This window comes from Leopardus geoffroyi, chromosome C1 (genome assembly GCF_018350155.1).
Source record: "Leopardus geoffroyi isolate Oge1 chromosome C1, O.geoffroyi_Oge1_pat1.0, whole genome shotgun sequence".
NCBI classification, from domain to species: Eukaryota; Metazoa; Chordata; class Mammalia; order Carnivora; family Felidae; genus Leopardus; species Leopardus geoffroyi.
In genome coordinates this window covers 29,355,140-29,381,662 of record NC_059328.1, presented here as the reverse complement: position 1 = coordinate 29,381,662, position 26,523 = coordinate 29,355,140, and the positions used below count along the sequence as shown (strand labels likewise).

At 50.2% G+C, this 26,523-nt stretch overlaps 2 protein-coding genes across 2 annotated transcripts; one reads left to right on the top strand and one right to left on the bottom strand.

Moving 5' to 3' along the window:
* Positions 1-1,845: 1,845 nt before the first annotated feature.
* UTP11 (UTP11 small subunit processome component) lies at positions 1,846-13,535 on the bottom strand. Its single transcript, XM_045476802.1, is given in 9 exon segments — positions 1,846-2,586; positions 3,324-3,434; positions 5,480-5,610; positions 5,698-5,722; positions 5,724-5,792; positions 6,276-6,389; positions 7,006-7,108; positions 8,556-8,617; positions 13,371-13,535. Coding segments are annotated over 9 exon segments (762 nt in total). The 5' UTR covers positions 13,434-13,535; the 3' UTR covers positions 1,846-2,502.
* Positions 13,536-18,292: 4,757 nt separating this feature from the next.
* FHL3 (four and a half LIM domains 3) lies at positions 18,293-26,523 on the top strand. The gene is made up of 6 exons (XM_045476801.1): positions 18,293-18,513; positions 23,701-23,874; positions 23,962-24,136; positions 25,152-25,321; positions 25,415-25,601; positions 25,728-26,523. The coding sequence occupies exons 2-6, from the start codon at positions 23,719-23,721 to the stop codon at positions 25,880-25,882; spliced, it is 843 nt and encodes a 280-aa protein (XP_045332757.1). The 5' UTR covers positions 18,293-18,513; positions 23,701-23,718; the 3' UTR covers positions 25,883-26,523.

Sequence of the window (26,523 nt, the reverse complement as noted above, 5' to 3'; positions counted from 1 at the left end):
ATGCCTCTTCAATGAAGCATTGCTGTATACCTACAGAACACGTGAGGACTTACTTAGCACCTAACCAGCGGATGTGAAACCCTGGTGGCACGTTCGTGTACCAGAGGGTATACAGGTGTGCGCATACGTGTGTGCATGAGGCCCGAGGGGTAGTACCCTAAAAGTCTATTTAAGTGAGAGCCAGGGCACCTGGGTGGCTCAGTCAGTTAAGCATCCGACTTCGGCTCAGGTCATGATCTCACGGTCCGTGGGTTCAAACCCCACTTCAGGCTCTGTGCTGACAGCTCAGAGCCCGGAGCCTGCTTCAGATTCTGTCTCTCTGCCCCTCCCCCATTCATGCTATCTCCCAAAAATAAACAAACGTTAAAAATAAATAAGTAAATATAAAGTGAGAACTAATGAAGTGTGTGTACCTTTGTGTAAGCATAAGCTTCAAGAGAAGGCATTAGGTATATCCCTTCCCTGCCTCCCACCTTCCTATCCAGCAGGGACAAGGGATACGAGTCCGAGTAGCAGCACCAAGCTGGTTTATCCCAGGAACAGACTCTGCCCACTCCTGTCCAACATCCACAGGATAAATCCCTTCCCTGGCTCAGGACTCAGACCTCTATGTCATAAGACCATTAACATTTACTTAGCTCACCACCTCCCCAAAAGGAAGTTCACACAGAGACTGTGAAGCATTTCCTTCCTTAAGGCAAAAGCTACTAACTTCTATTCCCTGGCCCTTTTTCCTACTTTCCACGGCTCCCAAATCTAAACCCCACTGGGTACACCCTGAGGAAACATGCTTTCATTTTAGGCTTTATATAGGAGCCTAACAGTCATAGAAACTTATTAAGTTTTAACGATGATTTTCGTTTTCTCTTTAAAATCCAGGCACAGCTGTTCCTCCTCCAGGGGTGAGGTGTAAGCACACCTCCCAGAACTCTGCTCCTCCCACATTTGCTCCAAGCATGCTCAGTCCTGTCTTGACCAGCCTCAGCTTACCACCCCGACATAGACAGGAAGAGTGAGACTCTAGGAAGACAAAGGAGCTGCTACACATGCTCTGCAGTCCGCACCTCCAGGGCACAGGCCTGTACCAAGCCATCTACAGCCTTGGAATCAGGAGCTGGCCAGAAGTGCAGAGGGCAGGAACAGAGCCAGATCTGTCCGATATAAGCTTCATCAATAAGGAGGTGCCACCATGGGCTCCTAGTTCCAAGGGTTTCTATCTGTAGCTATAAAGCGTAAGAGAAAGAAAATTCCTCCTTGGCTACTTTATGAAGCCACTGAATATCCATAAACACAGAAGGCAGGAAGGTAAAATCAGTCTGCCCACTAAATCAAACATGCAAGCATTAAAAATATTTATTTTAATTTCTACTATGAGCATACACTACTTTTAAAAAATTAATGATGTGTGGCACCTGGATGGCTCAGTTGGTTGAGCATCCGACTTTTAATTTTTTTTTTTTTAAAGTTTATTCATTTTTGAGAGACAGAAAGAGACAGAGTATGAGCAGGGGAGGGGCAGAAAGAGGGAGACACAGAATCAGAAGCAGGCTCCAGGCTCCGAGCTGTCAGCACAGAGCCCAATGCAGGGCTCGAACCCATGGATCACGACCTGAGCCGAAGTCAGATGCTTAACCAACTCAGCCACCCAGGTGCCCTGAGGATCCAGCTCTTGATTTCAGCTCAGCTCATGATCCCCTGGCTCATGAGTTCGAGCCCCAAACTTGGGATTCTCTCTCTCTTCCTCTCTCTCTCCACCCCTCCCCCCCGTTTGCATGTACGCACACGCTCTCTCTCAAAGTAAACTTTAAAAAATAAAAAATTAAGTGATGTAACAAAATGGAAGAATTGAAGTGAAAAAAGATGTAAAATTGTTTACTGTAATTACAACTACAAAACACAAAAACGTAATTAAAAACCAGTACACACCTTTATAGAATGGAGGAAATAGGGGCGCCTAGGTGGCTCAGCCAGTTGAGCATCCAACTCTTGATCTCAGCTCATGATCTCACAGTTTGCTGTCAGCACAGAGCCTGCTTGGGATTCTCTCTCTCCCTCTCTCCTGCCCCCACTCATGCTCTCTCAAAATAAATAACTTAAAAAAAAAAAAAAAGAATGGAGGAAATAAACCAGAATGCTCACAGTTTTGTTCACTTTCATTGCCCTAGCTGCTAGCACTAATAACTATTTATTGTTCCTCAATTAGTACTGGGATTAGGGAAGAATTCGTTTATTTCCCAAATTTGCAGTAATAAGATTATATAACTTTCATAAGGAAAAAAATATATAGGAATATAAAACTAAGGCTGATTTCACAACCCTCAAAACAGTAAGACATGGGAAGGGGCTTTAACGGTGTCCACAGAAAAATATCACATGTCAGATCTATAATAAAATTACAAACAGGAAAAATCATGTCATTCAGGCTAATGGAATGTGAAGTTACTCAGGGAAAAAAAAAGGAATTCTCTTCTGTATGGAATGACAAAGCTCATCTGTACCACTTCAACGTTTTCGACGACTCTGAAATTTGTAAATAGCTGGGGAGTTCACTGTTTCTTTCTTCACCTTCACCTTCTGAGTTTTGTCCTACAAAAGATTAAAAAGGTTACCAGTGAACGGTAGGATAGCATTTTGTAAAACAGGAAGGTTAATAAACTACCTATTGGAAAGCCCCTAATTCAGTCCTTCTCAAAGTACGGGAAGGACAAAGCCCTACTACCCTCAAGTATCCCCAGATGCAGTGAATCATGTTCTCCCCTGGGAATCTACAATGCTACTACTATGTTAAAGTTTCCAGAAAAACTGAGAAGACAGGGAGTCAAATCATTTTTCTGTAGGGCTTATTCTCACACGGAACCCTAGTTGAGAAAGGCAGATCTGAACGATCTACAAAGCTGAAGAATTTGACATTTAGAGGAATGGTACTAATATGAAAGGGGCATCACATAATCCTTAGCTGTGCTATTTAACAACACAATGTTGTCTATTTTTAAACACCAATGAGTGACACACACTGCTTTGTTAACCTGCTTAAATGTTACACATAGCTGCTCATAAGCTATAAAGTTCATATGCTACCTGATCCTACCCTTTGCTGTTCCAAAGCACTGACTAATAAGCCCCTTATTACCTTCTTAATCAAGGAACATTTCAACACTGTCAGAGTAACAGACACTGGCTCAAACCACTGCCCCTGAGGAGCAGACATTTTCACTGGGGTTGATTTACACACAGCTGAAATCCAGTCTAAGTTAAAACCTTTACAAGAGAGAAAGGAAAAAAAAATAAAATAAAAGGAAGGGCCTAAGGCTCTCTCTCCTTACCAGAAGATCTTTGCGTGTTTGAATTTTCTGTGCAATAACAAACAATTTCTTCTCGCGTTCAATCCGCTGTGTCAGGCAGTTATACTGCTTTTGCCTTTCTTTAGCTATCCGCTGTGGAAGAAATACACACCCGTTTTCAATAAAATTAACAAGATAAAAATGAATTAAAAACTGCTTTTAATCCACTCAAGTCCAAATGCATAAATGGTTTCATCAACTCCCTCCTCCTTACTCAGAATCAACACAAGGGACCATAAAATTGCCCATTTTAGGAACACCAGATTCTAGAGCTAACAGAACGTTGGAGACTTGCCCAGGGACACAAGGTTCACCTGGAACAGAGTCAGGACTGTCCCACGAGTCTCAAGGGTCCCAGGAATCTTTCCACTACTACACTAAGCTGTTTGACCTTTGTGTGAGCGTCCCGGTTACCTAAGGCAATGCAGGAATGAGCCAATCCTGGAAACCCTACAAAGTGAACAGAGAATAGAAAGGCTAATGGACAGTGTGCAGGTGTCTGAGAACCACAGAACTCAGAGAGCAGGACTTTTTCAGCAGAAGCTGACCTGAGAATTCTCACTGCTGAAATATCCCCTCAAAGGCCAGTGGCCCTTCAATTTGGGGGAATCATGAACCCCTGAGAAACTGATGAAAGCTGTGGATTCTTTCCTGAAATAAATGTGTATGTGTGTTGGTGCAAATTTGTGCAAACGCATATGCCTATCTGCACAAAATGTCTGTGTGGAATGAGAGTGTTCACAGACTTCCTACAGCTCATCCATGGGCTGCCCACCCCTCCAAGTTACAGAGAGATTAAAAATTCCCTTACAATCCACTCACCATCAGTCTCTTAATGAAAATATTTTTGCTTTAAACAAAACAACCAGAAGAAACAACACCACTGGACAAGAACAGCAAGATCCAAATCTTTCCAACTTACAAGGCATGTCTGTGAACTATTCTGTTGGGAGCACTAATCTCTTTAGGGACCACCGTAACACTTGAGAAGTGTTAGTGACACAGCTAATTGAAAATACAACTAATTGACAAACAGGGTTATCACGAGAATACTAGTCAGCCGGCTCCTCAGCTGGAAGTGTTATCTACAAGGGGGGACCATCACTGGGCTTTAGATTTAAACAATTCACCAATTCTAGCATAGTCTCGCAGCAGTGGTTTCAGACAGCTTTTGTTTTCACTTTATTACACAGACTGTCAAATTTATGGGATTACCCAATATAGTCAAACTAATTAGGGGTATTTATATTACCAACGCAAGTTTAGCTGCCTCTGAGCTAGAGAAACTGCTGTGAAATTAAACATTGGAAGCAAAGCTGATGCGGTGTAAATGATTCAAATCAAAACAGAACAGCTGTCTGCTTGAAACACATTGACAGCATTTTTTTTTTTAATGAATCAGTCAGAAGTGAGAGTTCAACTCCAGAAGGCTCTGAGAAAAAGCATGTCTTCTGCACAAACCCAGTTACAGTGATGGAAAGCACCATAAGGAAAAGTCAATACAAAATTCTGGTTACAAATGTATAATATGTAAAGACTTTTTGAGATGTGTATTTGCTGCTGAAGGTTCAATATCAGAATATACCAAAATCTTCAGTGTCCCCTCCTCTCTGCATTTTACAAGGTAGGCATCAGTCACAAGTCTTAAAGGCACAAAGCCCAGAGTGAGAGGTGGGATTCAAATGCAAATCTAAAAGCCAGACCAGGGGCACCTAGGTGGTTCAGTTGATTGACATCAGTTTGGGTCATAATCTCTGTGAGTTTGAGCCCTTCACTGGGCTTGCTGCTATCAGCACAGAGCCCGTTTAGGATTTTCTGTTCCCCTCTCTCTCTGTCTCTCCCCTACTCACACTCTCACACTCAAAAATAAATAAAACATTTAAAACAATTTTTTTAATTAAAAAAAATAAAGCCAAACCCTTAAGCTTCCAACCACTAAGCCACACTATGCCACACACCCCCCAATCTTAAAAACCAAGGAACCTTCGTCCATTCCCATCCCATCATCAAATCTTCCTTCCACTTTTCTAAGGGAACTTAATGAGCTTTCCTTAATTATAGTAAATGCAGGGGGGGGGGGGGGGGGGTGGATCCTAGATTCTCCTAAGCTCAGACCTGAAAACAACGGAGAAAATTACCTTAAGTCGAGTCTGCTGGGTAACACCCTTCACTTTCTCCTTCTGCAAGGTCTCTATTGTGGGTCTATTAAAGACTCTGTCAACAAGTTCCGGGGCTGTTCGCAGGTGAGTGGCAATATCAAACTGTTCAACTGAAAGTCAAGACAATTCTTAAGGCACTAACACCAAACATACACCAACATGCTAGACTATCCCAGAAACCCTCAAACATTTCATACCTTCCTTTTTGGTGTCAAAAAAAAAACACATGCTTATTCTGTTGCTTTCCCTGGAAATCCAGCAGATGGAGCTCTGATTTCAGTCTTTCAATTTTCTAGAATACGGAACAGGATCTCATTTTACACTGGGTTCTTCCAGGGTATCAGAGATGAATGTCAAAAGTGTAAACCATTTCACATCATTATCACAAGCCAGCAAAAAATGTGCTTCATTCTTTTAAAGAACGGCTAAACATCCATCAAGCACCAACCACAGTTAAGTGACTGGGCTACACATTCCACAAAACTCATTTAATCCTTACAACAATCCCATGAAATAGAAATGAGGAACCAATCTCTCAAGGATGTTAACTTGTCCATAATCATGGGGCTAATAAATGGCAGGGCCAGAATTCAAACCTAAGTCTGTCTCATTTCCAAATCTGAACTCTTTCCACTCTACCATACTGACTACACTTCTAAATCATTATACCATACACAAGTACTTCAAGAAGAAATCAACTTATAATTTGAAGTCACTGAATCTGCATTTCTTTCCTTAACAAAAATACAACAGAACAAAGGGCTTCAGTTGTTACCTTAGCTTCTGCAACCCTTTTCATTTCTATGTATTTGACATCCTGGGTTTTCATCAGTTTCAGCTGTTCTGGAGTTACTTCTTCCTTAGTCTCCTTAATAACGTGAACTCCATCCTAAAATCCAGATTTAAAAGATACAGTCCCTCTTAGATTAAAATCACTGATAAGCTGTCAGCATAGCTTATGACTGGAACAAAGACAACTGAATGCCATCTGCAACAGCAGTCCAATGTACTAAGCCCCTAGATGCATGTTCAATTTAGCACCTCATCATCCACTCTTAGAACAGCTCCAGGCAGAGGTGGCTGGGTGGCTCAGTCAGTTAAGTCTGACTTCGGCTCAGGTCATGATGTCACGGTTTGTGAGTTCAAGCCCTGCGTCGGGCTCTGTGCTGACAGCTCAGAGACTAGAGCCTGCTTCGGATTCTGTCCCTCTCTCTCTCCCTCTCTGCCCCCCACCCCCACTTGCACTCTCTCTCTCAAAAATTAACATAAAAAAAAAAAAAAAAAAAGAAAGAAGAGCTCCAGTCATAAGACAACTCAGATTCAGGAGTAGAAATGCATGCTGTTCATGAAGGGACAGTTTGCCTTGGATACTGACCAAGAGCATTTGGACCAAGTGGAGAAGGGCTAAATAAAGGCCAAGGCTCCTTCCTCTCCACCTCTTCCCCCATCTTATTTTCTTTATTGAGTTGGAGCTCAGAATACCAACTGATCCATTAGGTACCCACCTGGAGTTTAACCCGAGTCATTTTATAGTAGAATTCATCTGGATTTTTTTCAAGAGCCTTCTTCCGGAGAGCTCTGAGGTACTCTTGCTTTTTCCGGTAGTCACTAAAAGGCAGTTTAAGTGAAGTTCATAACAAAAAAAATCCAAAAACAAAAAAGCACAAACAAAAAAACCCACAAGAGCACACTTTACAAGCATCTAAAGTTCATACAAAATGAAACTCAAAAAAGCCAGAGCAATGACTAGATTTGATCCAGACTCCACTGTCACTAATGTTGAGATCCCATCACTGTAGGCTACTCTCTTATCCCAAAATTCACCTGAAACTGTCCCCATCTCACATGTTTTAGCGCTATTTACATCTTTAGAGGGAAACACCAAAGAAAGCACATATTAAAGCTCATTAGAAAGGGTTCTGATCAGGGCGCCCGGGTGGCTCAGTCGGTAAAGCATCTGACTTCGGCCTAGGTCATGATCTCACAGCTCGTGGGTTTGAGCCCCGCATAGGGCTCTGTGCTGATGGCTCAGAGCCTGCAGCCTGCTTCAGATACTGTGTCTCCCTGTCTTTCTGCCCCTCCCCCACTCACGCTCTGTCTCTCTCCCCTTCAAAAATAAATGTTTAAAAAAAAGAAAGGGTTCTGATGCAAGCTTGGGCACCAACTGACCAAATAAGGTTCCAAAACTACACAGCACAGAATAGCATACTGACTAGAATCGTGGACTCTGAAGCCAGACTATCTGGATTAAAACCTTAACTCCACCACTTCTAGCTAAGTAATCCTGGATAATTTAGCTAACCAATCTGCATCTTAATTTAATCTGTAGCATGGGTATGATGAGAATAGTATCCCAGAAGGTTGTTGGGAGGAATAAATAAGTGTAAATATTGCAAGTCTCCCAAAACACTACCTAATCCAATAATAGCACTCAGTTATCATTATTAGCCTTAACTCTGGGACCCAGAGCAATCCACTTAATCCATCACCATCTGTACCAGGAGCACAAAAGGACCTCAGCTGACATGCATAGTTAACAAATAATTATAATTTATTCTCCAAATAAAGTGCCAAAGAAGAAAAATAGAGGTAATTGTTTTATGAAATGTTTTCAGAGTTCATTATCACCCACGCTCAGTCTTATGAATCCATCTTTCATATCTCCTCATTCCACACCACACACGGGACTTAAGAGACTCAATAACTGGAATTTTAGATTCTATCTTGCATTTCAAGAGAAGGGAGAGAAGAAAAGAGATTCTGCTTTTGGCTCAAACACCAAGGCAGGGGCAAATCAAAGCGACTATGAGCAAACTATCTGGAACAACAGAATTAGAAAAAATTTGCAGTGCAACTGTAGTTAAATAAATAACGCTCTGCCCAAACAAAGAGAGAAGTTTAGGGTCACAAACAAGTATCTGACGGGTTGCCAGCGTTCTGGCCATTTTATCAATGGCAGGAAATTATCCCCCGTCAGACACTTGGGCAATCCAGCTGCCGTGCAGGGAAGTGGTCAACCTTCTTGGCAGCACCTCTACCGGGAAACCGAACTCACTCTGCACGAAGTTTGTAATCTTTCTTTTTTTCCAGCAGGCCCAGATGTTTTCGAAAGCCAGGCTAGAAGACAAAAGGGAAAAAAAAGAAAGTGCTTAGTTCCCCCAGCAAACACATGCCCAAATCAACATGACACCTCACAAGAACAAGAGTCTCTGGAGTGCTCAGTAAATCCATGTCCTTGGAGCCAACTTGCTACCCTGTTCCCTTCCCTCCCCCACTGGGCTCTGCCCAAGGATGAGAGGTACTATACGGACGCCAGAGAGGTCATAAGCACTGCCATAGTAGGTTTCCTGGCCTATTAAGGACAGAGAGAGGCAACAATGACTCGGCACTAAGCAAGCAGTTGCCAGCTGTACTAAAATTACTACAGCCTTAATCCAAGGGTTTAAAAAATACTATGAAGGGAAAATATAATAACAGGGAGGCAACTGTGGTAAGGGCTCTAAATTTAGAGTCCAAGAACTGGGTTCAAATCCAAGCGTTACCTCTTAACAACCTGTGACCTTATGCAAGTCACTTCACTTCTCTGAGCTGCTGTTTCCTAACTTTAAAACGAGAATAACAATACCTGCTTCCCCTGGTTATCATTAGGATTAAATGAGCCTCTGTAAGGGGCAGGGCTGGCACCTGGCCTGGCACAAGGCAAGTACCCACCACATGTTTACTGTTATTATTATTCCTTTGGTAAGAAGTAAGAGAGAAAACCGAGTGTGACACAGAATACCCTTCTGACACAGAACTTGGATAGCATGGAAGGCACAAGGATTATATCTTGGTATTATCTTTCTACAAGCTATTTGTTGAGCAATTAATATATGTCAGTATCTGTGCTAGATGTTTCTGCCCACATCATCATAACAGGCCACATTTATTAAGCATGTACTCTGTTACAAAGCAGTCTGCTGTGCTCGTTACACACAATCTCTTAATCCCCACAACAAACAGGAGAAGTAGATAAAACATACGATTGTTATCCCAATTTTCCAAAAGGGGAATAAAGTTTAGAGAATGACTTGCCCAAGAACACAGAATAACTGGCAAAGCTAGAACCAGAACCCACTCTATGTCAGGCCAGAGTCTGTGCTCTTTCCCACAAGAGATCGCATCTTCTCCTGCTCTGAATAATCTCAATTTTTGAGAAGGTACATACACTTCTTTTTTTTTTTTTCTTAATTTTTTTTTAACATTTTTTTTATTTATTTTTGAGACAGAGAGAGACAGAGCATGAACGGGGAGGGGCAGAGAGAGAGGGAGATACAGAATCAGAAGCAGGCTCCAGGCTCCGAGCCATCAGCCCAGAGCCCGACGCGGGGCTCGAACTCACGGACCGCGAGATCGTGACCTGAGCTGAAGTCGGACGCTTAACCGACTGAGCCACCCAGGCTCCCCAAGAAGGTACATACACTTCTAATACAATACTACACACAAGTTTAAACTTGTATAATATTAGCAGATGACATTTTTAAGTTACCTTTCTCAATTTTTATCCTTGAAATGATGCAACAAATAATTCAATAATTAAAATAACAGCCAAACTGAAATCAAAAACACAACAAACACAAGAAACAGGTGTTGGCGAGGATGTGAAGAAGAAGGAACCCTCATGCACTATTGGTGGGAATGAAAATGGATGCAGCCACTGTGGAAAACAGTATGGAGGTTCCTCAAAAATTAAAACCAGAGGGTGGCCCGGGCACCTAGGTGGCTCAGTCGGTTGAGCGTCCGACTGACCTCAGGTCAACTCAGGTCATGATCTCACAGTTTGTGCGTTCAAGCCCCTCATCAGGCTCTGTGCTGACCGCTTGCTTGGAGCCTGCTTCAGATTCTGTGTCTCCTCTCTCTGCCACTCCCCTGCTCATGCTTTGTCTCACTGTTTCTCAAAAATAAATAAATGTAAAAAAAAAAAGAATTTTTTTTTTTTTTTGAAACTAGAGAGTGGCCTGGGTGGCTCAGTCAGTGGAGCGTCCAATTCTTGCCTTCAGCTCAGATCATGGGACTGAGCCCCTGTGTCCGGCTTCACACTGAGCATGAAGCCTGCTTAAGATTCTCTCTCTCCCTCTCTTGCTGTCCCTCTCTCCCACGCATGCTCTCACTCGCTCTCTCTAAAACAAAAAAAACAAAAAAAAATTCGAAACAGAAATACTCTACGATCCAGGAATCATAGATACTGATTACAAAAACGCTAATTCAAAGGGATCTGAGTTATAGAAGAAGACTGGCCATTGCATTTGAAGTAGCTCACCTAATTATACCTACTCCCTCCATACAAAACATCTTCAGTAGCTGGCCCACCACCTCAGTGAAGAACCTATGGCATAGAGTCCAAACTTTACCCAGACATAGAGTACCCTGGTCAACATGTTTACCCATCTTTCCAGCACGGCCTTCTTCTTACCTCTCCCACAAAAATCCTCTATTCCTACTCAAACATGACCGTGTCATGCTTATGTCCAGCCTTAGAAGCCCTCTGTCTTCTGGAGTGCCGGTGGCTCAGTCAGTTAAGTGTCCGACTCTTGGTTTCAGCTCAGGTCATGGTCTCACGGTTCGTGAGTTCCAGCTCCACAAGTTTGAGCCCCGAGTCCGGCTTGCTTGGGATTCTCTCCTGCCCCTCCCTTCTCTGTTAATCCAAACCAACTACTTACAACTGATATTTTGGATACACTGTTCAACCTCTTTAAGCATCAGAGTCCTCATATGGAAAATATGGATAACATCCACCTCATAGACACGCTGCAGATTTAAATGAGATCATCCTTGTACAGCATGTTGGGCTGTACCTAACATACAATCAATGCTCAAAAAGTGACAGCTATTATCATTCCCTTCAAAGTTCAGCAAGCTTCCCAGGAAGCTCCCTCATCATCTCTACTTTTCCCATTTAAATTCCTCATTTGGCAGTGTTCCTGTGCTCTTATACAGGTGCCTCTTTTTTTTTTTTTTTTTTTTTAAAGTTTATTTATTTTTGGGACAGAGAGAGACAGAGCATGAACGGGGGAGGGGCAGAGAGAGAGGGAGACACAGAATCGGAAACAGGCTCCAGGCTCTGAGCCATCAGCCCAGAGCCCGACGCGGGGCTCGAACTCACGGACCGCGAGATCGTGACCTGGCTGAAGTCGGACGCTTAACCGACTGCGCCACCCAGGCGCCCCCAGGTGCCTCTTTTTATATATATATATACATATATTTATTTTTGAGAGAGAGAGAGAAAGAGAGAGAGACATGGAGTGTGAACGGGGGAGGGGCAGATAGAGGGAGACACAGAATCTAAAGCAAGCGCCAGGCTCTGAGCTGCCAGCACAGAGCCAGAAGCGGGGCTCAAACTCAAGAACCATGAGATCATGACCTGAGCTGAGGTCGGAGACCCATCTGACTGAGCCACCCAGGCTCCCCTTATACAGGTGCCTCTTTATTCATCTTTTAGTGGCCTCTGGATTCCTGGTCTGATTTCTGGCTTTGCCAGTTGCCAACTACAGCTGTATGTCTTTAGGCAAATTACTTAACCTATCTGAGTCTTAGTTTCCCCATCTGCAAATGTGAGAAAATAACGTACCTACCTCCACACGGTGTCAACAGTTAAATGAGATAACGAGTAAAGCATTCTGCACTTTTGGCTCTGGCACACAACAAACACTGCTATCGTTACTTTTTTTTTTTTTTTTTTTTTTTTTAATTTATTTTGAGCGAGCAAGCAAGCAAGTGGGGTGGGGCAGAGAGAGGGGAAGAGAGAATCCCAAGCAGGCTCCACTCTGTCAGGGCAGAGCCCAGCTCAATCTCATGACCCTGGGATCATGACCTGAGCAGAAGTCAAGAGTCACGCTCAAGGACTGAGACACCCAGGCGCCCCTATCATTACTTTTAGATAGGCCCACAAATAGGTTCAAACAGGTACCACAATTAGGTGGCAAATTGCACTATTGCTCCTAGCACACGACTGAGCACACAGTAAGTGCACAATAAATATCTGATAAATGCTATTAAGGAGGAAGACTGACTCTGGTTAGGAGGCCTTGGTTCCCCCCATCAGTGAGCAACACAACTTTGGACACATCTTTCTCCCTCTCTTCCCCACCTGCAAAATGAAGTTGGACCAGATAACTAGGTTGTATATGTGGTTTTTAAGCACAGTGAAATGGATGCGCTGGTTCTGCATATATTAAACTAGTTTCTACTCAACCTCCCCAACACAGACACACCCTTCACAGAAGTCCTACAACTGTTTATCACCTGAATTTAGGGTTTAGGACTCGGCAAGTCACTTCTGCTCTCTGGGCCTCAGTTTGTTCACCTGTACAATGGGGATGGAAAACATTATGGCCTGAGACATAAAAAGCGTATGCGGCAGACCTTCATAAGATTCTACGCTAAGCCCACGCCTGTCGGTGTTACATTATCAGCACCGATCTCTTGGGTTACTGACCCCCGCCCCCCTACGCAGTGGGCAGGGCTCTGCACCCTTAGATGCGGGTTCCAGTTCCAGCCGGTATGCGCTTTGGCCTCACCTTCCTCCCAGGTCAAGCATTTTACACACGGCGTCTCACCCAACTACCTCCGCACTGAAATTCCGCAAGACAGCTTTGACTATACCCAAAGAACCGGTCGGGAGTAGAGCAGGGAACGGGAACGACGACCCCCCCTCCCTTCCCCAGGCTTCGAGGCTCCGCCCCAGGCACGCCGGCATCATTAGCATATATTTGCATTTATTTACGTGCCCCAGCAACGCGCCAAAGGGACCTGGTGCCGCAGGTGAGGAGAAAGGGGTGAGGGAAGCACACGGGGCCACGGGCCAGCGCTCGTGGGACCTGTGCGGTCCTACCTGGCTTCGCTCTCGGTGTTCTCGCTGCCGGGACTTAGCCGCCTTCCGAAAAGCCGCTGCCATCGCTCCTCACGCCTGGAAAAGCTCAGGAGACAACGCCAGCCCCGCACCGCCTCAGCCGCCTAGTACCTCGATCCTACCGGAAGTAGGCCAGGGCGCCAGACGCTTAGGACCGCCCACTTCCTCCCCGCAGCCTATCCGACCCGTGCGTTTCCGGAACAACGTCATCTAGCAAAGGCGTCCAGCGCGAGCTGCTTCTGGGAAGTGTAGTTTCCTAGGTCTAGTCTCGTGACCCTGCAAGACTAAGTTCTCATTCGCCAGAGCTTGTGCACGTGTACCCAGATCTCTCGTTTTCGCGCTCCGCTCCGCATGGTCACCTGGGAACACGTGGCTGGCACGGCCCTGGGGCTGAGCCGTGCTTGGAGTGTGCGCATGTGCAGTGACCAAACAGCTCTGCTCCACTTGCCCTATTTACACGGTGTGTTTAGAGGCAGGAACCGTGTGAATTTTAACGTGTACAGGAAAGAGCGTTCTAGAGACAGGAGACCTTAAAACCAGGTTTGGCTCTGCCACTTACCAGCAGCTGTGACTTTTGACAGGTCTCTTGACTTTAATGAGCATCATTTTTCTTCGTCCATAAAACAAGGATAATAATAGCGTGCACCGCTCGCTTCACAGGGCCGTCGAGAGACTCACAGTTGAATGGAGGAGTTCTATCCCTTACAGTAGTTGTAAAGTTGGAGTCCCTCACACCCTCTGGGGCATGGCAGCTGGCTGACAGGACGGGTATCAGAGGCAGCACAATGTAATGATTAGGACCATAAACCATACAGGTGTGATCTGATGCTAACAGCCACCAGCCAAGACAAAATTAGCTTCATTTAACCTCTGTCTCCCCACCTGTAAAATGGTGGTAATAATACTATAACCTAGAGAATCGTTGCAAGGATGAAATGAAATGGTATGTCTAAGGTGCTTGCTGCCGCGTTCACCTCTTAACAAGTTCACAGTCGGGACGCCTGGGTGGCTCAGGCGGTTAGGCGTCCAACTTCGGCTCAGGTCATGATCTCACGGTTCGTGGGTTCGAGCCCCCTGTCTGGCTCTGCCCTGACAGCTCAGAGCCTGGAGCCTGCTTCCGATTCTGTCCCCCCCCCCCCCCCCCCCCCGCCTCTCTCTGCCCCTCCCCCCCTGTGAAAAAAATAAACATTAAAAAAAAAAACCTCACAATCGGAGCAATGGATGTTGTTGTTGTTGTTACTACTATTGTTACTAAACCTACCCATAAGGATAGAGAGAGGGTTGGGCACAGCAGAGCTCTTCAGAAGCATTTGGTTTCTTTTCCACTACACGAAGCTAGCCCTCAGCAAGTCCTATAATAGCACCCATTTGTCATGACAGAGCTCACTCCTCCAGCTGAGGCACTCTGAGGAAATCCTCTCCTCAGTCCCAGGAAGCACGAGTCTAGTAGACGGGTGGGTACGACAAAGCTGAAAGTAGCTGAGATCGGCCACGTGACAAGTTTTTCCCTGCCTGTCCGTCCAAGCCTTGCCCAACGCAGGCACATATGTTAACAAACCTCCACCTCATTTGTGACTTAACCATTGAAACACAAGGTCCTTCATGATTTAGCCCACCTTCCCAGTCTCAGCTCAATTAAGTGGGCCCAAGAATCAGCCCTGGAATTGAATTGCACACCCACAACCTATCAGCTTGGATTTAGGGCCACATCGTCAAATTCTCTGAGCCCCGTGTCCTACTCTATCAAATAGCGATAATAATATAACCAACCCCTGTGGCTTTTGTGAGAACCCAAGGAGGCAACGACTAGCACTTAGCATGGTGCCCTGCATATAGTCAGTATTTAACATGTTAGCTCTCCCTCTACCCACTCCCCCCCCCCCACCCCACACACACATATTCATTTCACCCTCTGCACCCACAGAGCATCACTAGGTTTGGGGGCATGAGAAGACTGTTTCTGGGCAATCTAAAAGACGCTGTCTGCTAAGCCATGAGGTCTGGCAGGGGCTCCAGGCAGCCCAATGGGTAAGAGCAGGCAATACGCCCAGAGAAGGAAGGAAGTTTTCTCACTGGGGGAAGGAGGGCTTGTGATCACAAGCATCAAGGAGTGATTCAGCACCCAGAGGAAACCATGAGAAACCTGTCAGTTGTCAGTTGTCAGGCTGTCGCCTTGTCTTAAAAACACTTCCAAGGTGAAAGATAGCTGGGAGACCCTGAACAAGCCCCCTTCCACCACAAGATAAGAAAGGGTGGGTGGGGGCCTCCTTGGTGGGTGAAGAGACAACCAGCTCCCACTCACCCAAGGCTAGTCATATAGCCATCAGGCTCTGCTTCCAGCCTCTGCTCAAATACACCTGTTCCCTACAGGGAGGGTGGGGGTGGACTGATGGGAAACGGGAACAAGGAGTCCATGTGGCTGATCCCTAGACCTTCCTGGGGCACGTTGTCCTCCTGGACCAACAGAAATGTGAGTCCACTCAGGAGTTAGAAATGGGGAAGGGAAAGGACAAAGCCCCTGCCCTACACCAGCGTCCGTCCCCCAGGCTGAGCCAAGTCAGAAATCTAATTTTCTCCGGCTTCCAGATTCCTGGCCCCAGCAGCAGAAACTTAACAACTGACCATGAGAAGGAATATGTTGGGCAGGGCGGGAGTCCCACCTCTTCAATGCCTACTGTGTACCTTCCTTCAAGACTCACAAGAATGCTGTGAGACAGGGGAGTCCACTACTCTTAACAGATGAGCAGACTGAGGCTTAATACGGTTGAATGACTTAAGAGGCTGCAGGGCCTGACAGTTAAGCTCTTTTGGCATAAGGAGCTTTGACATTTGACTGGATATGAATCCAGGCTTTGCCATTAGTAGCTGTGTTGCCCTTGGCAAGTTAACTCACTCTCTCTGTACCTCCATCTTCTCATCCTTAAAATGGGTATAAGAATACATATTTCATGCAGCACCTGGGTGGCTCAGTCAGCTGAACCCCTGACGTAGGCTCAGTCATGATCTTGCAGTTCATGAGTTCAGGCCCCATGTCGGGCTCTGTGTTGACAGTTCAAAGCCTGGAGCCTGCTTCAGATTCTGCCTCTCTCTCTCTCTCTCAAAAATAAATATTTAAAAATATATTTAAAAATATATATTGCATACCGTTGTTGGAAAATCAAGTACGCTAATATATGCAAAGTGCTTAGGCAGAGATCGGTGCAAAGATCTTAGGAATTACTGGCTCTTATAAAGGCTGTTCAGCAGAGATTCAAGCCATGAGTAAATACCAGAGACCCCCAACTCTACCTTTGATCCAGCACCTTCCTTAGTCATAACCCCTCCCTCTCTGAAGGCTACTCATCTTTGCCTCCCCTCACCCCAGAGCAGACCCCTTCTTGTCATCTCTCCAACCTGGCAATCTTCCCTGCCCTCCCCAGGGCCAGGAGTCTTCTACATCTTCAAGACAAAACCCAGAGAAAGGGTGCACCCATGGGCTGGCTGTTCACCCTCTGGACTCCAGATAGCAGGTACCTGTGATCCAAACTGGGGTGGAGGAGAGTTGAAACTGAAGCAGCATCTGTCATTCCTTCATTCATCAGGTATTAATTATGTGCCAGACCTTGGAGCAGGTATGGGAAATACAGGAGTGAATAAGAAGAAACCTGTCCCTGCCCTCATGCAACTTACAGTCTAGGCATCAGGCACAATAATACACAAACAATTGGTTTAATTTTGGAAGGAAACCTGGCCTCGGGGGTGACTTGGTACCCAGGAAGGCAGGCATATGATTCAGAGATGGGAGAGGAAGGTACTCAGGAGCCCCAGCCTGGGAGGGAATGAGTCTGTGCTCTGAAAGCTTGGCTGGATCCAGCCTGGGGGATGGGAGAGCCTCTGTGGGCATCTCTTACTCTAGAGGCTGAGGTTATTTCTAGGGTTGGTTTGTTGTCTCTTGTTTTCCAAACAGCACAGCAGAACCTCCTCCTCCCTCCCCCATCCTACCAGATCGAGGCTATTTATGCCTAGTGACAAGCCTGAGGATCCCAGGGGGGGTGGCCTCAAGGACCTGGAGGGGCCTTGTGTCCCTGGCAGCCGCCAGTCCTCCCTCCCAGGCACAGGGAGGAAGCCAGAGGATTGGAAACTGTAGAGGTGGGGAGTCCTCCTCCCCACCTCTACAGTTCCCTCCACTTCCCTCCACACTGCCACCTGCAATGCCCCATCCCTGCACACTCCTCACACCCCTCCCTGAGAAACCCAAAAATCGTGGGGCCAAGGACTAGGGTCTCCCCTGGGCCTCAAAGGTCAAAACTATTCCTGGGCATTGTGGAACCCAAGGCCGAGATCGTCTGTCCCAGGGTACAGCTGGAGGTGAGGAGGTGGTGACCTGTTTTTGCCCCCCAGAGTTGTGAAATCAAGCCCTTTGAAGGTCCAGGCTCTGACCAGGGTTGGGGGTCCTCTCTTCACTCCTTGTTTCCTGAGAACACCTTGGTTCCCGCTGATAAGAGCCATGACAGCAGTCAAAAGCACCCGCTCTTGCCGGCTGAAGTCCTCTTTTACAAACTCGGGCTACGTGTGACCCCTGGGGGTAAGCTGGGGGTGGGGGGAGGGGGGACATGAAAATGGCATGTGGACTCTTGGTCCCCCAGTGGACCTTGTTCGGCTGGGTCCCGTACCCCTCGCCTGAGACCGAGTACAGCCGTCTCCCGCTGGCTGCTGGTGGGAGGCGTGGGGGAGGCTGGGAGTGAGGACAGAGAAAGCAGGGAGGGGACGGGGGCGGGGTCCTGGCGGCCCGGGGAGGTAGGGAGAGCCAGGTTAGACTGGGCGGGCCGAGGGGCCCTGGGGCGGGATCGGGCCCAAAGAGGAGGTGTGGGCGGGGTCTGGCCCCCAGCCTGCGGGATGCGGGGCCGGGGCGGGGTCCGCACTCTGCGGGCAGGGGCGGCCGGAGGCGGGGTCCGGGCGGGGCGGGCCCCGCGCGCACTTCCTCGGGGAGGGGTTGGGGCCGAGCTCCCACTCGCCCACACAGTCCGTGTGCAGCCGGCACCCTCACCGGCGGCGCGCTCGGCCCCCGCTCGGCCCGGCCCGCAGGTACGAGCCGCCGCCGAGGGACGCGCGGCCCGGCTTCCCCGCTCCCGCCGCCCGCTTCGAGGTGAGCTCCCCGCCGTACCCGGCGCCGAATCCCCGCTCTGGGCCCCGGCCGCCGCCCCCCGCCCGGGTCCGGCCGCGATAACCTGGGGACGCGCTTGGAGAGGGAGGCGCGGGGGCGCTGAGCCCCGGAGGGCGCCCCCCGGATCGCACGGATCCCGGCCGCCCGGCGGCCGGGCGGGGGCTGCTTCGAGACTTGGCGGGGGGAGGGGGCCAAGTTTGAAACGGAGAAGCCAGAGTCGAGCGAGGGACCGAGAGGGTTCGAGAAACTGAGGCTCCCAGAAAGGCCGGTGGAGCGAAAGCGAGACAGGGATACGAGCGATAGGCTTAGATAGGGGGAGGCTCAGGGATGCCCGAAGCAGGGACAGAGACTTAGGCGTAGAGTCACCGAGAGCCGACCGGAGGCATAGGGAGGGACCCAGGTTTTGTGGAACGGAGCATTTGAAGGAGAAGCATACAGTGATCCCAGTGAACACGCTGTAGCGCCCTTCCCAGGGCCTTGCAGGGTCCTGGACAAGTAAGGGGCCCTTGAAGCCTAAGCTTCTTTAGCCTTGTGGTAGATCAGCCTCTGTGAGGCCTATGGAGAAGTCCAGAAACTGGAGACAGAGACGCTCAGGAACAGAGATGTTAAGAGAGAGAGAAGGGGTGGGGTGGGAACCCCTAGGAGACCCTCAGATACCAAGACTTGGGTGTACAGAGGTAGAAATCCGCAGAGCCGGGCCCTTGCGAGATGACTAGCCCACCCCAAACATAAAGACAGCTGAAGTGTGCAGAGACACAGACATGCTGAGTGGGGCAGAGCTGGCTCTGACGGAGGTGCGCTGACAGCTTGGGTCAGACCTGGAGAGACTCAGGCCTGAAAAGACTGGGAAGCAAGGATGTGGAGAAACAGAAACTCTGGGCCAGCCAAGCCCCTGTGAGGCAGAGGACCTGAGACAGACTAAGATCAAAAAGGAGCCCCAGGCATACACCAAGACAGCCCCAACTTATTTTTAAACTCAAATCTTGGACGCACTGCTTCAGCCCTGGGGGATCCGGGGTGAATGAACTGTTCCTCTCCCGTCCCCAGAGCAGCTGCTGGATCCTGCTTCCCACCGCCCCCCCCCCCCTTCCCCTAAACTGCTCTGACTCCCAGGCCCCATGGGGGGGAGGGGAGGGGAGAAGGGAGAGTTTGGGGTTGGTGCCTGATAGCAGGATGTGGGGGGTGAGGAGAGTTAGGTTTCTCCCCTTAAATCTCCTGTCAGTTCCTGGGACTTGGGGGGGGGGGAGGGGTCTGAGCTGATCCTGACTCACAGCTGCGGGGCCTCGCCAGGGTCCTCCTGGACAGTATAGGGTGGAGGTGGGGGCGGGGGAGAGTTGAGGGGTTGGCATGGGTAGTTGGAAGGGCTTCTGGTTGTCTTCCAATCGCGGGGTTAGCAGCTGGGAAGAAGAGTCAGGCTCCTGTGCTAGTGATGTCACCAAGTATCTCCTGTGTCCCTGCTCTTAATGTTGACCACCCTCTTTACCACCACTGCAGCATTTTTAGAGAGACAAACAGGAAAGGGCTCCAGGCTGGAAAGCAGGGAACCTGACCTCTCTGAGACCCGAGTGACCGTGGGCCTGGCTTGTCGCCGGTTTCTGTACTCAACTGTAAGATGGGGATGGTACCCTAGCCTGCCTGCCTTTTGTGAGATCCAGTGAAATGGTGGCTGGGGTTGCACTTTGTGAGAGGCCACACTTTGTGTGAACACCTGCGTACCTGTGTGAGGGGTCTCAGAGTTACGCTCGCTGGGATCAGGCTGGCCCCACTGACCTCCTCAGCCAGCCCTATAACCTGGGCCTCTTTGCTTCCCCCAGCAGAACTGGAAGTTGGTGTGTGTGTGTGGCGGGGGGGGGGGGGGTCCCTCTTTGTTCTCTCCCTGGGTTTACCCTGGGAATGTCCAGATCAAAACCCAGGCCAGCTCCCTGACCCAGGCCTGGCTCAGAAACTTGACTGACCCCAGTGTGAGTGAGGGGGCTAATAATAAAAACACCGATGGCTACCATTTACCGACTATTCACTTTTTGCCAGGTGCTTTCCAAGCACCAACATTTAAGCCTAACGACAACCCCAGGAGTAGGAGGTAGTCTTAGATAAGAAAATAGGCCCAGGAGCTTCAGTGACTTGCCCAAGATCACCCAAAAAGTAAGTGAACAACAAGTCAGGATTCAGATCCACATGCCACATTTGGGCCTCTATCACTACATGCCACAGCCATTCTGAGCTCTGGGAGGTGCCAGACGTGTGTGTCTGGGTCAGGTGTAGTAGTGAAGTGTGTGTGTGTGTGCGCGTGTGTGTGTGTGCGCGCGCGTGCGTATTGGTGGGAGCAGGGGCTGAGAGCCATCTGGCAGACTGAGCAGTCTACCCTGTGCTCGAGCGTGCACACGCATGCACACACACACACACACACACACACACTAGCCATGAAGGAAAATAAGATTGGCTCTCTTCCTAAGGGCTAAGCTCCCTTAGCCCTGCCAGGGAAAGTGGGAGGGAGATGGGGAGGACGGGGGATGGGCAGGGACAGGTGGGCCTTGATAGTGCCCTTCACTGTCCTCATTAAAGCCCAGCTGGACGGACTAGGGACTAGGGAATTCTGGGAAGGAAACAGAAACCATGCTCATACCCTATTTGGGGTGCCCCTGTCTCAGAGTGGTGACTGCATCCCAAGGGATGGCCCCAGAGCTAGCCTGGGCCTGGGAAGGTGATGGCTGCTGTGGGCCAAGCCAGGAAGGAAGGAAAAGACCCAGGGCACCCCTGGACAGACCGTAGCCACACTCCACCTGTGTGGCCCCCTGCTGCCCAGTGGCTGACAGCCCAGACGATACTCAGATGTTGGGCCAGAGGAAACCCAGGCCCGACTGGTAGGGAGCGGACTGAGAAAGAGGGCTACGCTCTACCCTACAGCACAACTCTGCCCCAGAAGTCACCTCTCTGAGGACCCCAGCCCCTGGAGGCCTCATGGCCTGGCCCTGGGTACGAACTTTGTGCCCCCCCCCCCCATTGTACAGAAGGGCAGTTTTGAGTTCACAAACCATCCCTTCAAGAACCAGGCCCTCCAGGCTTGGGGCATTTGCTGGCGCCTGGAGTCTGAACTCCAAGCCAGAGCAGTGCTTCTTGGCCAGAATTTCCCACTGGGGGTGGCTGAGAAGAGGAGGTCTTTCCCTCCACTTGAGCCTGGGCAGGCTCTGGGGACTGCCAGTTACTGGGGTGAATGGGGGGAGGGGGTGGTGGGTTTGGTGGGTTCCTTTGTCCTCCCCAGGCTCCTCTGAAGCTGTGGGAACATCCCCTTCCTCTGAGTCCTGGTAGTTCCTCTCCACCCACCCTAGGATCCAAGCCCTTAGAGAGCAGACTTCATGATGGAGGAGGCTGGGGGTGGGGAGCTCTGAATCTGGGGCTCGAGACGAGTCAGGGGCAGCAGAAGGGACTGAGAACCCCACTTCCCTACCCCCCCCCCACACTCCCCATGCTCCTGTTCCAGAGGCAGCTGTGTGTATGACCTCATCCCACAAACATGCTTTGTTCCTGAGAAAATGGAAAGTGTCTGAGGTTTGGTGGGGGCTGGGTGTCTGCAGCAGCAGCTCTCAGGGCTCCCCCCTGCCTGACTCCCCACCCGAGAGGGGGCCTGATTGGGGAGAAAGTGTCTCCTGTGACTCCCACTCTCACCCTCCACTCCCCCTGCCCCAAACCCTTAGAAACCAGAAAAGCTGGGGAGAGGCTGTTTCTCCCAGAGGCAGGGGGTGGGAAGTAATGACCCCAGGGGATGGAAAGAACTGCCAGGAGCGGATGCCCCTTCGGAGATGGCAGGGGGCACGCTGCATAACCTCCATCTTCAGTTTACCTCTCCCTCCCCTGGCATCTCCATTCCTTCTTCTCTCCCCTGTTGTTGGTCAAACCTGACATCTGGCCATCTGCGCTGCCACAGCTGCTGCCTATGTTGCAGGCCAAGGCTGCCCAGGCTGGTGTGACCAGAGACCCCCGCAGGGGCCGGAGGTGGGGTGAGGGCAGAGGGTCCAGCTGGGGAAGCTTGGCTGTGTCCAGCTTGCAGTACTTCCTTCCTGCTTAAACCTAGGCTGAGCCTCTCAAGTCCTTGCTTGGGCTGATTCTGCAGGAGGGAGGCCCGAGGTGACTTCCACCTCCGCCATTCACGACCCAACATCCTTCTACACACCCCATTCATGTCCCTATGCTCCTCACTCCGGAGCTCTGGCTAGAGGTTCCTTTTTCCATGTCGCTAGGGCTCCTTCCTGGGAGTCAAGAGAGGGTGGGGGTGCTGTTTATATGGGATATAGAGTGGGGTGGCTCCCTGCCCCTGCTGTTGTCCCCTCAGGGACAGTAGGAACAGTGGAAGCTACACTCAGGCTGGGGCAGGAAATGAGTCACTGACCCAGGAAAAGCCCCCTCCCCCCAGATCTGCCAGGGCCCAGATAAGAAAACAACTTCTGCTTCCTGATTTTTTTTCCTGACCCCTTCTCTCCCTCCTCCCCCCGCCCCGAACCCCCATTAAATGCAGAAATAAACATGCAGGGGGTGCCTGGGTAGCTCAGTCAGTTGAGTGTCCTACTCTTTATTTTGATCCCTGATCACGGGATCATGGGATCGAGCCCCGCATCTGGCTCTTCGCTGAGTGTGGAACCTGCTTGAGATTATCTATATCCCTCTGCCCTTCTCCCCCCATCCCCGCTCCTGTGTGTGCTCTCTCTCTCTCTCTCAAATAATTAATTAATTGGTTAAAAAAAAAAAAAAAGAGGGATGCCTGGGTGGCTCAGTTGGTTGAGCGTCAGACTTTGACTCAGGTCATGTTCTCGCAGTTCATGGGTTCGAGCCCCACGTCGGGTTCTGTGCTAACAGTTCAGCCTGGAGCCTGCTTTGGATTTTGTGTCTCCCTCTCTGTGCCCCTCCCCTGCTCGTGCGTGTGTGCGTGTGTGTGTGTGCACGCGCGCGCGTGCACGCCTGCACGCTTTCTCTCCCTCAAAAAAATAAATGTTAAAAACAACAAAAAAGAAAGAGAACAAATGTGCCAGACTCCTCGGTTTCCAGAAGCAGCCCTTCCTCTTCACCACCTGTTCTGACCTGGCATTTCTTATGCCTGGTCTCTTGCAAAAGGCTTTTACAAGGGGCTGAGTCACAGCCCCTCTGGGTGACCCGCGCCCCACCTTTTGCCCCTGGCAGGGCGCACTCATAGCCACCATGAGCGAGTCCTTTGACTGTGCGAAATGCAGCGAGTCCCTGTATGGCCGCAAATACATCCAGACGGACGACGGCCCCTACTGTGTGCCCTGCTATGACAATACCTTCGCTAACACGTGTGCTGAGTGCCAGCAGCTTATCGGGCATGACTCAAGGGTAAGGACTGGACCTGACAGGGCAAGGAGTGGGTGGAGGCTGGCGGAGGGGCAAAGGTGCCAGTGTCCCTTGCCACACGCCCCGCAGGAGCTGTTCTACGAAGACCGCCACTTCCACGAGGGCTGCTTCCGCTGCTGCCGCTGCCAGCGCTCACTGGCCGATGAGCCCTTCACTTGCCAGGATGGGGAGCTGCTCTGCAATGACTGCTACTGCAGCGCCTTCTCGTCTCAGTGCTCCGCCTGCGGGGAGCCCGTCATGCCTGGTACGTCCCCCGGGGGGCTTGCCGTGTGTGGGACCGGGTGCCTACATCTGGGTAGGGTTCTTGCACACACAAGGGACTGGCGCATGTATGGTGCGTATGCGGAGGCTGACTATGCTTAACACCTGCACACACAGCATCTTTCTGGAAATTCAGTGTATACAGGATGGGTCATGCCCGTGTGCTCCCGGGAGATTAGCATGCATGGGGACTGGCACACCCAGCTGTACACATGAAAGCGGAGCATGTACAAGAATGGACAAGCTTGGTACATTCCTGAGGGTTTGGCGTGTGCCGCACCAGCAGGCCTGCTACGCTCCTGTGAATTGACCATGTATGGGCAGACGGACAGGCTTGGTACACGCCGGGGCGCTTGGCACGTATGAGCGCCTGCACGTGTGGTACATGCAGAAGCGAGAAGTGCAAGGAGACCATCGTGCTTGGTGCATTGGGGCTTGGTGTGTGCAGAAGCAGATAAACAGAGGGCTTCACGTGTGTGGTGACCCGCATGCCTCATAGTTACGTGAGGCTTGAGGACGTGTGGAGAATGACATTGTTAGGACATGTCAAGGCTCAGCGTGTACTGGATCGATCACGTCCGGGGCATTGGAATTCTGTGTGGGCAAAGACTTGCTTGCCTAGTATATGTAGGATCGTTGTGGTGTGCTCAAACCATCATGTCTGGCATGTAAGGGCTTAGCGTGTACCGAGTCATCGTGCCTGTGACACGGAGGCCTGGCGTATGCTGAGACAGTCATATCTGGTACACATGGGGACTTTGCTTATGCCAACTCCTCGTGTCTAGTTTCTGGGAGCCTAGCATGTGTCCAGCGAGCGTGTGCAGTGTTCGGGGGAGGGTAGCATGTGCCGTATATGGGGCCAGGGTCCTGCTGCATGTGCATGGATGCCACCCTGCTTAGGCTGTGGGAACAGCGGGGACCCTCCTCGGGAGGGTAGCAGAGGGTGGCACTCAGGAGCTTAGGACACAGCCTCTGAGCGGGACCCCTGTTCCCCACAGGGTCCCGGAAGCTGGAATATGGAGGCCAGACGTGGCACGAGCACTGCTTCCTGTGCAGTGGCTGTGAGCAGCCGCTGGGCTCCCGTTCCTTTGTGCCCGACAAGGGTGCTCACTACTGCGTGCCCTGCTATGAGAACAAGTTTGCGCCTCGCTGCGCCCGCTGCAGCAAGGTGGGGGCTGGGCCAGTGGGGTGGGGGTGAGCCAGGCTCTGTTGTGGGGTGGGAACCGCCACTCCCTCCCACTGACAGATGCTGCCCCCGTAGACGCTGACACAGGGTGGCGTGACATACCGTGACCAGCCCTGGCATCGAGAATGCCTGGTCTGCACAGGGTGCCAGACGCCCCTGGCAGGGCAACAGTTCACCTCCCGGGACGACGATCCATACTGCGTGGCCTGTTTTGGAGAACTCTTTGCACCCAAGTGCAGCAGCTGCAAGCGCCCCATCACAGGTGGGACAGAGGTCAAAGGACAGAGCGGGTAGGGTGCAAGCAAGGGAATGGGATCTGGTGTTGGGTGAGGCTGAGGGACAGGACCGCGCTCCAGATCCGCAGAGCTAACCTCCGGCCTCCCCCCAGGACTCGGTGGAGGCAAGTATGTGTCCTTTGAAGACCGCCACTGGCACCACAGCTGCTTCTCCTGTGCCCGCTGCTCCACCTCCCTGGTGGGTCAAGGCTTCGTGCCGGATGGAGACCAAGTACTGTGCCAGGGCTGCAGCCAGGCAGGGCCCTGAGCCAGGACTCCTGGGCCCAGGGCCTCCAAACCAGGGCTCCAGGACTAAGGCTCCTTTTCCAAACCACCTTTGGGACCCAGCCCCACCCTCCACCCCCAAATTGGGGCTCCTCCTGGGCTCCAGGATTCAGCCTCCCTGCTCCCACATCCCAAACCGGTACTCCCTGACCCAGGGCTCCCAAACCTGGGCTCTTATGGAGCCTCCATGATTCAAATCCCCTCTGCTAACCTAGACTCCCCCTACAGTCTGGGTTCCCAGATCCCAAGCCCTCTCCCCAAATCAGGGCTCTAGACCCAGCCGTCTAAACCTGGACTCTGGGGCCCAGGCCCCCTTTGATCTAGACTTCTTTCCTGAGACGTTAGGTCCTCTGTGGGTGCCTGAGAAGTCCTCAAAAGTGGGCTATATTCAGGTTTGACCCTCCCCACCGTCATCCCAATCTAGCCCCGGGGCTGGGGCTCTCTGGACAGCAAAACAGGCGTTCACACTTTAAAGGGGTCCTAGAGCACAGGGTTTTGCCCATCCGGTATCTGTCGAGTGTTTTCTCCTTTCATTTGAGCTCCATTCTGCCCGGAGATGGGCAGAGGGGGTGGGACTGGCTCACCCCGCCCTTCCAGATTCTGCAATAAAGCAATGTGAGGAAG

Bases quoted from the DNA above. Each gene is read 5' to 3' on its own strand.
- FHL3 (XM_045476801.1), top strand. From the start codon at position 23,719: ATGAGCGAGTCCTTTGACTGTGCGAAATGCAGCGAGTCCCTGTATGGC. The intron at 24,137-25,151 runs GTACGTCCCCCG...TGTTCCCCACAG, and splicing joins CGGGGAGCCCGTCATGCCTG to GGTCCCGGAAGCTGGAATAT. The intron at 25,322-25,414 runs GTGGGGGCTGGG...CTGCCCCCGTAG, and splicing joins GCTGCGCCCGCTGCAGCAAG to ACGCTGACACAGGGTGGCGT.